The 12,242-nt window shown below is 36.5% G+C and overlaps 1 protein-coding gene across 1 annotated transcript; it reads left to right on the top strand.

The window, feature by feature from the left end:
- Positions 1-4,545: 4,545 nt before the first annotated feature.
- On the top strand, positions 4,546-5,661 carry LOC114396960 (protein MAIN-LIKE 1-like). The gene is made up of 2 exons (XM_028359114.1): positions 4,546-4,920; positions 5,032-5,661. The coding sequence occupies exons 1-2, from the start codon at positions 4,546-4,548 to the stop codon at positions 5,659-5,661; spliced, it is 1,005 nt and encodes a 334-aa protein (XP_028214915.1).
- Positions 5,662-12,242: the final 6,581 nt, after the last annotated feature.

Here is a 12,242-nt window from a genome sequence, read left to right on the forward strand (position 1 = left end):
CATGAATAGGAGGTTTCCGTGAAGAGGTTGCGAGGTGCATTGAGGAGGCTTCCGCGAAGAGCAACGATGTCATCCACCGTCGAGGGAGCTTTGTCACCATCCACCGTCTAGGTAAGCTCCCAAACCATGGCTTTTCGTTCGTCGTTGTCATAGTTAGGATGATCTGCAAGCGTAAATAGATTATCCGTAAATGTAGACATTAGGTTATGGATCAAGTTGATCCGTAAGTTTCTTAAAAAAAACTTACAGATCAAGTTGATTCGTAAGTGTCTTCAGCAGCTTACGGATCAAGTTGATTCGTAGTATTCAATTTTAATTTTTAAAATTGTTTTATATTTGATAAACAACGAGTTTTTTTTTAAATTAGGATTTAGGGTTAATTGATTAAGTTTATATTAGTTTGAAATTGGAAACTGTGTTCTTGTATATTACATTCTCACCCAAGACACTATGTCATGGCTGATGTGTCATTATTTTTTCTTATTTTTTAACCCTTTTTGCACCATTTTAATTACTGATTAGTCTTAATTGTCAAATTAATTATGCAGCTTCATGGTGATGAATCAAGATTGATTCAAGTAGTTTTGATGATAACAAAGATGATGACAAAAAGCCCAAGAGAATACAAGAGAATGATTTCAAGAACAAGATTCAAGAATCAAGAGAAGTTTGATTTCAAGATTCAAGAGAAGATGAATTCAAGGTTCAAGAAAAGAAATCAAGAAGACTTCACAAGGGAAGTATTGAAAAGATTTTTCAAAAAAACAAACAGCACATTTTTGTTTTTCAAAAGAGTTTTTCTCAAAATTTTCTAAGTTACCAGAGTTTTTACTCTCTGGTAATCAATTACCAATTTCCTGTAATCGATTACCAATAGCAAAGTTTGATTTCAAAAGCTTTTAACTGAATTTGCAACATTCTAATTGATTTTTAAATAGTGTAATCGATTACAATATATTGGTAATCGATTACCTGTGTATCCAAACGTTGAAATTCAAAATCAATTGTGAAGAGTCACATCCTTTCATAAAAAGCTTTGTATAATCGATTACAAAGTTTTGGTAATGGATTACCAGTGACAAGTTTTGAACAAAAATCAAAAGATGTAACTCTTCCAATGTTTTTCATATTTTTCTCAAGGTCATAACTCTTTCAATGATTTTCTTGACTAGACATGAAGACTCTATAAAAGCAAGACCTTGACTTGCATTTAAAGAACCATGATTACAACTTTTACACACAACTTTTTGATAACCTTTTGATATCTTTCTTCTTCTTCCTTTGCCAAATGCTTTCTAAAGTTTTCTGGTTTCCAAACCTTGAAAACAAGAGTGTGTTATATCTTTTCATTATCTTCTTCCTTTGCTAAACAGAATTCGCCAAGGACTGACCGCCTGAATTCTTTTTGTGTCTCTCTTCTCCCTTTTCTAAAAGAACAAAGGACTAATCGCATGAATTCTTTTGTGTCTCCCTTCTTCCTTTTCAAAGAATTCAATAAGACACAGTCTGAGACTTCTTTTGATTCTTCCCTTTCCCTTAAACAAAATATTTCAAAGGACTAACCGCCTGAGAATTCTTTTGTTTCCCCTTCACAAAGTTTTAAAGGACTAACCGCCTGAGAACTTTGTCTTAACACATTGGAGGATACATCCTTTGTGGTACAAGTAGATGGTACATCTACTTGGGTTGTTGTAACTAAGAACAAGAGAGTGTACATCTCTTGTGGATTAGTTCAAGTGGAGGGTACATCCACTTGGTTGTTACAAAGAGAACAAGGGAGGGTACATCCCTTGTGGATCTTTGCTCGTAAAAGATTTTACAAGGTTGAAAAGAAATCTCAAGGACTGCAGGTCGCTTGGGGACTGGATGTAGGCACGGGTTGTTGCCGAACCAGTATAAAACTCTTGTGTTTGTCTTCTTTCCTACACTTTTAATTTTCGCTATGCACTTTTAGTTATCGCTTTTACTTTTGGTTAAGTTTCTATTTCTGTTCTTTACTTTCTTAACATTATAGTAAAAGCCTAAGAAGGATAGATTTTTAATTAGTAAATGTTCATTAATAATTAATTCAACCCCCATTTCTTAATTATTCCGAGACCACTTGATCCAACAAATTTTAGGAGAATTATAAGCAATTGAGCTTGAATCTAGAATTGGACTTGGACTTGAAGAGAGCATACAATTTTATTTTATCAAATCTTATCTTATCCAGATTTTATTTCATCTAGATTTTATTTCGTTCAGATTTTATTTCATCCAATCTTATCTTATTTTGTCCAGATTTTATTTTATTTCATTTATAGGCTTGTACTTAAAATAGATTTGTAAGCTTTGGGGCTGAGGACCTATATAACAACACCAGAGTTTTTGTTTAGAGAGAGTTTTTGAGAGGAGAATAATTTTAGGGTTTTGCAATTTCAATTTTTACTGTTCATGCGCACTGTTCACGTAGCAATAAAATTCGTTTTCTGCAATTTTGTTTTCTGCTTCAGTCTGCAATTCCGTTTTCTGCTTCCAATTGCAATTTCATTTTCTGTTGATTAATGGAAGGCTAAGTCTCCAACATTGTTTTCTCTTGAGGATCAAGCACAGCTCTCTTTGAGGTTTTGTTATTACTATTGAATTCTGATCAATTTTTCCTCCACCAATTGCTCTGTATTTGTTGTTATTAATTCATGCATGTTTAGTGCTTGATTAATTGTCTCTACGCTTAATTTACGTTCATGCTTAATGATCAGTTTCGTTCATGATTAATTGGTGTATGTGTTGCTTAATCACATAATGATGGCCTTATGTTAATTTTCGCTTAGTAAATTAATTTAAGGTTGGATTAAGTGGTTGAACTGGTTAGGGATAAATCCTCGTAACCTAGGATAAGAGACTTGCTTGTGAATCAAGGGGAAACAACATGTTTTAATTCTGTTATTTTCCAATTAAAATTTGTTGTTTAAATTACAAAAACAAACAACCCCCCCCCCAAATTCGTTACTGTTTTATCATTGTCTGTTATGAACGTTTGGTTGACCATTGCTCGTTGGGAGACGATCTAGGATCACTTTCTAGATACTGCATTTTTAATGTTTATTTGATTCGTGTACGGCCTCGATCAATGGCTACACATTAAAGGTGTTTTCCCATTAGCCTTAACTTGGTCTATTTGGAAGCTTAGAAACAGTGTAGTGTTTTGTAATGCTCAATGCTAATTCGGTGTTTGAAGATGCAACATTAGCCTTAACTTTGGTCTTGCCTTAGGAGTTTTGAGAAAGATGTCATAGTCCATTTTAATCAATGGGCAAGTAGCCTTAACTTTCTCCATTGACTTTTTCTTTGACTTTGTAAATATAAGAGTATTCAAAACTGAAAATTTCTACTAAAAGGTACCATGATTGATACCTAGTCTTATTCATTCTAAAACCTTATCAATTTTTTAAGAAACCTGGAAACAAATAGTAAATAATTAAGTACATGTAGTTTGAGTTCCAAAAACATATATGGGTCATATCGATCTCCAAAATAAAAAGATATAGATGAAGATAATGTTGAAAGTTTTTCATGTGAATATTTGCTTATGTAGTCATCTTTACAAGTAAGTGCTTGATGGATGAGAATAGCTAGCCGCTGGATCATGGAGTAGAGTGGGTAGAAAATATTATGCATATTGTTTTTTTGGTTAATATTAAGCATACTGAAACACACACCTAATGTAAATGAAATACGGGAAGACAAATATAGAACAATGCTTTAATGCAAATAATCATTTATGTATATCCCTTGAAAACTTGGATAAATTCTCATAGAAGAATCATTTATCTATCCACCGAGACAGACCTCTTCATTTAGAGTTCAATTTCATCATCAAATTCTTGTGCAGTAACATCATTAGAAGTAGAACCAATTAGAATTGAAGAATGGCCACTCACCTTGCCACATTCATTCAAAACTTGAATTCCATCATCCCTCCACCCTTCACTACAATCTTCTTCTTCTCCAAGCCTCACTCCACCACTATAATTACTTTCTTCTATGCATTCATGTGTAATTCTTAGAGCCCTCCATTTAACCTTTCTACCTAGGCATGCATCTTCATGGATAATTCTTAGAGCCCTTCTTCTTCATACACTCCTTGGATATCCCTTAAGTCCATGTGTATCACCGTTCTGTGAAGTTGTACTTACTACCTTTGATCACCGCACCCATTTCACTTGCTGACTTTAGTATCTTGTTAGACCTTTGTTTTTTCGTAAATGAAGTCGTACTTACTTATTTTCTTTGATCACTGCACCCATTTCACTTGTAGATAAATGAAATCCTGATAGATTTGTAATTTTCTAAAATTTCTAAAAAATACACATTTAAACTAAACTTTTGAAATACATAAATGTAATCCTGACAACTTTGCAAATAAATAATTAATTGAATGACAGGCCTACAGTCAATGAAATCCTGACAACTTGCATGACTTTGAGTCGATGAAATTTGTGTTAGACCAATGAAATTTGAGTGAATGAAATCAGTGATGGAATTTGCAGTATTGATTTGCAGATCATGGTTAGGACCAAAAGATTAGGTCGTACCTTAGGTCACGTTACTGGCGGAGGAGATCGTGATGATTCTAATGATGCTCCGCAACGTCAACAGCCTACTGCATCCGCACACAGGCAGAGAGTAGCTGTCACTGCTGAGCACGATGAGCCAGTGGTCCCTGCGACACAGGTTGAAGGAGTTGCTGTTCAGGATGACTTATATGCGGATGAGCCGATGGCAGGAGGTGATGTACAGGACACTCGGCCAGGCATTACTACAGACACAGGCACACAGACTGCTGAGGATGAGCCTGAGGGATTTTTGGGTGGTCCGAGCGACCCATCCGTGCTGACCGAGTATGCGGATCACGTTACAGGCAGCGTATGCACAGGAGAGGTATTTATAATATTGAATTTGAGTTAGTTGTTAATTATACTTTATCATTGATTTTGTTTCCTTTAAATGATGATGTCAACAAATTGTGTGCTCCTTTATACTTCAATTCAGGAGCGTCCTGAGTTGAAGTTATCCTCTCACGGGAGGAAGGTCCATAGTTTAGGCAGGCCTGTCCCTTCCATTGAGGGCCTAGTTGCTGGGACAGGACTAAGTCCTCTGATTGCATGTTCGATAGACACTGGCGATCGGGGACTTTTGTCGTCGTTTGTCAAGCGGTGGCACCAGGAGACGTCTAGTTTCCATCTCCCTTTGGGAGAGGTGACGATCACGCTGGACGACGTCTCGTCTCTTCTGCATCTGCCCGTGGTTGGTGACTTGCATGCCTTTCAGCCTTTGCACGTGGATGATACAGTACAGATGTTGGTGGACTTATTGATGGTCTCTGTAGAGGCTGCCAGGGCTGAGACAGGGCAGTGTCGTGGACCGTATGTACACCTGCAATGGGTACGTGATATCTATGAGCGTCGATGCCAGGTAGGTCATTGGACAGCTGTGGCTCGCGCATATCTTCATCTTTTGGGTTGCATTCTTTTTGCTAACAAGAGTGCAACCAATGTTCATGTTGTGTTTTTGGAGGCCCTTTGTGGCGTCAGTCAGATTGGGAGGTATGCCTGGGGAGTAGCTGCGCTGGTCGATATGTATGACCGCCTCAACGATGCTTCTATCAGCACCAGCCGATAGCTTGGTGGTTACATCACGCTGCTGCAGGTAACAAACATGTTTTTGATTCGTTGAGGTTCAACAATGTTTAACTTTAAATTTTTTTAGACTTTCATTATTAATGTTTATGATTTTCATGTTACCTCTATAGTGTTGGATATACGAGTACTTTCCCTCAGTCGCGAAGTCCATTGCTGATCCGGACTACGACGAGGATTCACCGCGTGCTTGTAGGTAGATTACTACAAAGAAGACCATGAAAAGTATACGTACACCGACGTATAGGGAGTGCCTGGACTGACTCTGGATTCCAGATGTCTGTTGGATCCCAAATGGGGAACACCGACCGATCCGGGACTTCCATATGATCTCATGCTATTTCGGTCTCCTACGCTGGGGGCCGTTGCTGTGTATTACCGACTAGAGAGGGTCATGCAAAAATTTGGATGCACCCAAACCATTCCTGCTCCGCCTGTCGATTCATGGGTGTCGTATGATGATTTACATGATAGGTGGATGCGCTATTCGGACCATATGGTTGCAGCAAGTGAGGTGTGCGTCGTGCCAGGTCAGTGTGCCAGCGACTACATCGACTAGTTCTTCTGCATTTCGCATCCATTCATGACACCGGGCCAGCCATCAGATCCTCGGGCAGATGGTCATGCTACGTAGCCCAGAGTTGCCACTCCGGATCCAGACATAGATATCCGTCCGATCACGGAGCCAACAGCACCGTCAACATCTGCAAGGTCCGATGTGGCCGAGCCGAGACATGCAGTGGTAAGTGTTACTAATAATTTACGTCATTTACGTCAATTTTTTCATAATAATTTGTCTAATTTGTTTGTTTTGTATTTAACAGGAAGCTTGCCATGCGATTGCGGAGAGGTTGGAGAGCCATCTCAACCTAGGGGTGGTCACGCCAGACACATCGACACATGAGCTGATTGAAGAATGTCTCAGGATTGCCAAGAGTGTCACACAAGACCAGCTAGTTTATGTTAGGTCTCGATGCAAGCGGCACACAGATCAGTCGTAGTTTATTTACGCATTTTATATTGAAATTTGATGTATATGTTAGGATTGTCTAATCTAGCTTAATGGATGATATTAGGATTGCCTATTAAATATTTTTTTGAAAAGTGTTTTTTTAAATATGTTTTAAAATTTAATTATCGGTATACTAGGTATAATTATAAGCACCTGGTTGATGTCGTTTAGATGATTGATCCAATCATGAATCATAAACTAAATCCAAGGGCTCGAGAAAATAAATTAATAACAAATCAAACTAATGGTAGGCTCATCAACTGTAACCGTCAAAATTAAGCTCAACTAGCAGTAATAATTTTCATGTTTATAATTAGTTTTTCATCTTAATTAATATTTGTGTCAATTTTTTCATTAAAGATTAATCTTTACTGGAGAGCTTTACTAATCATCTTACGTCGGATTTCTTCATTCAATCATATTTTTTTCATTCAAAATATTTAGATCCAAGGTTTTGCTTAAGGAAATCAAACATAATTAGTAATAATTAACGATCTTAACTCATTGGGAGCAACAAAAGTAGTTAGTAGCTATTATTATCTGTTTTAACATAAAAATCAATCAAATCAAAATAAATTTTTTTGTTAATTTATTATGCAAATAAAAGATATTTCTATTTTTTTAAAAAAAATTAAATTATTTTCTATTGATATCAACTTTTTTTTACTCAATTTACATATCAACTTATTTCCTTGATCGCCTTTTATTATCCAACTCTCTTTGAATTATAAACTAGAAAGGGTAAAATACAAACACTTCTTTACAATTAATTGTTATTTTTCGTTTGTTGTAGTTTTTTTTATATTTAAAATAAATTTGTAACACCGACAAAAAAAGTAAAAGTAGTATAAATAAAATTTAACAGAGAACAACAAGTTGTCTTCCATTTCCAGAAAAACAAAAAAAGAACGATTATGCGATACATTAATTCAAACCGTACATTAACTTCAACATAATCGAACGAAATTAAATTTGCATCAAATACTATGACTAACTTATGCTAATTTTGCGACAAGGACAACTCATCTTCCATTTTTATTACAAGTTTACTGAAAACAACTAAAATTTCTATAGGCCTAGTCTTTTTCCAGTAGTTAGACTCAAGTAACACCTTAATCACGTCATCGTTGGTTTTGAGTTCAATTATTTTGAATTTTATAACTTTTTTTGAATACTTATGGTGACTTGGTTTCTGAAAAAACAATCACCTTATCATTTGTGTTTCATGAATAACATAAAGGGGAATCCCAGCAGGCGCAACTTGCTTGATCAAATTCTTCAGTTCATCCATGGTACATCCGGAAGGAATGTCAAAATTTTTAGGATTTTTTCCTGTGAACGAGTAACCAACAAACTCATTTTGGCGTGACATGTTCCACCTCTTATTGTAATATAGCAAGGCATCATGAGTAGGGGTCATAGTGGCTTGAAGTAAGCTTAAAATATCATATGGTGTTCTAGGAATGCTACATAATAACTCAATTGGACCAACAAACAAATATTGATGATTACACATTAACATTGTATTAACATCAGCATCATTTTTCAGTTGCATACATTGAAACCGAAATTGATTGTCTGCATATGTGAAAGGCTGCCGGTAGTAAATTTCATCCAAAAATTGCTTGTTGGTTAGCTTAAGGGTATTGTGTATTCTGGTTTTTAACGTTTGAAAATCACAACCGTTAGGTACTTGAATGGGAACTGGAGTGGAAGCTTGAAAGGAAACATCATTATCGTTGTGAATAATGGATCCATTTGAAAAAATAAAACCTAATGTGGAGTTCACAATTGTCTGACTGCTTGTTTCTCCCAAGAATGCCATACTTTTTTGTAAGAGTTGGGTTACGACTGAAACTTGTGGTTTTTTATAGTCTTAGGCAGTGTCATATATATATATATATATATGAGTTTTAATATCAGTGTTGCATTTTTTAAAGATTAAAAATGCGCATGCACATGCTTTCTGTATGTGTTGTCAACTACACCAATGACGTGATACGCTTTATCTTGCATCAGATCTGCATGTGTAGTCTTGCTATGCAAGGTCATGTCACGCACTTTCTGTTAATGCAGACAACAATTTATCATACACGTTTTTCACAATGTATTGTCAACTCAGACAACGATATATCATACATGCTTTTTTAGAATTAAGTAATAATTTTGTTGTGGACGTAACAAATATACAAAGACACATAAATGTGAAAATCCAATTCAAAACGATCAGTCATTATAAATTACATGTTCAATCATCATTTATGTCAACATAGTCTCTCTTGAACATCACAAAGCTCTTGTAATGCTGCATTCTACTAATATATGGATTTGGCCACGGCTTCGCCTGCGAATGACAATTGCTAGACCATAACAATGCTACAGGCAGTAAGGGACAACGTTCTTTTAAATAAACTTGTTGTACATGTGAGAAAAAAGTGTTAACTCAATCCTACAAAACTCATTGCATAAATATAAAAAAAACACTTCATATCTACAATGTACCTCAACGAAATGATTGTCGTACACATGACCGATACAAATTATACGATACAATGAAGAATTTGCTAGCAGTTGACTTCTAAGAGGAAAGAATGTCATGCTTTGTTGTTTAGACAAGGATACAACGATTACATTATACCTTGATGCAATGACATATCCCATGTCGGTTATATCTATCCACTTATCCGTAGTCACCTGAATGAAACAAATATACACGTCAAACTTAATATCAAAATTAAGTCCTAAAAATCAAATACATAAATTACATACCTTGGTTAACCCATCAACAAGTAGTGACATCCTTGATTCCTCAAATCTCTCCGTGCCACCAAAGAGCTTGATACAGTCTTCTGAGAATTTGCTAAGTTCTTTAAGCAGATGGTTGCGGACCACTGACCAAGAGTCTTCACCCATACCTAATAAACCAGCAATCGACCGATATCAACAGTTACCATCAACTTTGACATCAACAATCTTATCAATGAAGTCGTGCATAAATGGCTAAAACTGGTCCAACATGGGCATCATCGTTCTTCGATTCAGTTGCTCAGAGGATGATGCACTATGCTTCACCGACGAATTGCTATTTTGCATAGATTCAAAGGAATCTACATACTCCCAGTAAGATGGATCGCGCTTTGTTGACCTTGGGTTCCTGCTCATAGGTTTCTTCGGTGCCCCCTTTGTGTTAACCTTTGCTGGAGGAGGACACATCGAATTCTGATCAGGGTATGCAATTCCCAAAGTTTAGTCTTCAAAGTAAACTTGCCACAAACATCAAGTTCTTTGAATCTTTTGGATATTGTTTCTATTTCTGCCTTGATGCTCACTTTGGGCTCAGATAACCCTTGGTCTGAAAAACTTAGTCTCCTCCAAGACATATGGATTGAATCCAGTGGGATGCAATCACCAACATATTTGGATAGCTCACAAGCACAAGGAAGACCAAGCGTGGTTCTCACCACGCAACCACAACTTGAGGGATTCTTGCCAGCATAGTCAACACGCTCTAATTCAGCAGCAATCTGATTTAAAACATACCTTGAAACCATTCCAAGAAGCCTCCTGTATAAGGTTTTTTTGAACACATGTCTAACGACACGTGTACTTATTTTAAATGATGCTTTAATCTCCATGTGCTGCAACGTAATCATGTTGCTCATGGCATCCCACACACTGCATAAGTCTCCAAGGCTATTTTGTAACAATCTTTTTAAAGAAGAGTGATCAGATTCAACCCTACATTTCAAATACACAAATAAAAATAAACATATACAATAATACAATTCCATCAATTCATCAAAGTTAATAGAAATAGTTGAACAATTTCATACATGTTTGTTGTTGTGTTTCCTAAGTGCATCACCTTATTAGTCCAAGCGGAAACAAATTTTTCCTTGTGTGGTATTATCCATGTTTCCTTGACTTAGTCAACAAACATTGGCTAAGGTGCGAAAGCCATTTCGAACTTCTTCAGGCATTCATCAAACTATTGTTCTGAAGGACAATCAGTTAGACATCCCCAGCAATCCATGACATAATCCCAAACATTTTTTTTGCCCAATTAGTGATTTACATTTGGCCTTCACATTCTTGTTTATGTGAAAGTTGCACAACAAATTTGTACAATCAGGGAATACAGCCTTCACTGCATTCATCAATGTTTGGTCTCTGTCAATGACAATAACTTCAGGGAGGGCATCATGCTTTAAAAATGGGCCTTCAAAGCGTTGTAAAGCCCAGACCAAATTATTAACGTGTTCACACTCCACATATGCAAAACTGGAAGAGAATGTCATCCCAGTCGGTGTCACCCCGACAAAATCGAGTAGTGGAAGTCTGTATCGGTTTGTTTTGTAGGTGTTGTTTATCAAAAACACCAAATTACATGCATTGACTAACTTCACTGCATCAGGATGACACCAAAAGATATCGCGAACCATGTCTTCATCCTTTATTCTGTGCCAATGAATATACTGATCACATTCAAAAAGCTTCATCAGATGTTGCATTTCAAGATTGCTTCCTCTTATGGAAGAACGAAATGCACTCCTTGTATTGTATATATGTTTAATGGTCGAACAACTATTGACATTGTGTTGCTTCAGAGTTAGCATAATGTTTCTTGGCTTCACCATGGACTTCGTCATATCAGCAATAAGTGTTTTTTTAGCTTTAGTCAATCGCCCCGCATATGGATGTCCAACTAATGGCTTGGCCAATTCATAATTATGCACTCCACAAATCAACTTCACCATCTAGCCTTCTCCTCCAACCACTGGCTTGCAATGAAGCTTGAAGGGACACCCACATTTCCTAGTTCCAGTGTCTCTTTTGATAAATTCGTTTTTCCTACACCTATACTCGCCACTCCTTTCACAGTCAATTAACACAAATGTAGTCCTTCCTCTATTACCTGTGTTTGTGTCCGACCTTAAAATCACCGCCACAAATCCGTTTTCATGAGCAACGGATTGAGCCCACCGCAAAACATCCTCTCGACACTCAAACACCTACAAAGCAATCCACATAATTTAAGTTTTCTACCAGTATTCATTTTATTAAATCTGTGACAAACATTAACATTATAACATGAGAAATATTGAATACATCGGAACAATCAACATGTGGTTCATTCACACCACATGCTTCTTCATTTTCATAATCCATATCCGCTTGTTCAAACATTATTTCATACATCCACTCATCTTCATCCATCTAACCAACTCAAACAAAAAATGGTCATACAAACAAATTAATAATTTAAAAAAAAGGGAAACTTAATTCAAAAAATATCAAATATTAAAAATAATTACTCTTACGGATGAAGTTGATCCGTAATAGTAACACACCAACTTACGGATCAAGTTGATCCGTACATGATCTGTACATTTTCGACAGAGCCAGCACCTTCTGCGTATCTCGTTTGCTGTCGCTGACCACCGCAGCGCTCAACACCGGTACCTTCACCTTCACCGCACCTAACCGTTCACAACAAACCCACAAACCGGAGACAATGCCGCACAAAAACAGAGAAAAAAAGCGAACAAAAA

Source organism: Glycine soja, chromosome 18, assembly GCF_004193775.1.
Source record: "Glycine soja cultivar W05 chromosome 18, ASM419377v2, whole genome shotgun sequence".
NCBI classification, from domain to species: domain Eukaryota; kingdom Viridiplantae; phylum Streptophyta; class Magnoliopsida; order Fabales; family Fabaceae; genus Glycine; species Glycine soja.

What these genes read in the sequence shown, in the direction of transcription:
- LOC114396960 (XM_028359114.1), top strand. Translation starts at nt 4,546, where the DNA reads ATGGTTAGGACCAAAAGATTAGGTCGTACCTTAGGTCACGTTACTGGC. An exon ending in GCAGCGTATGCACAGGAGAG is followed by an intron (nt 4,921 to 5,031) that starts GTATTTATAATA and finishes ACTTCAATTCAG; the next exon opens with GAGCGTCCTGAGTTGAAGTT.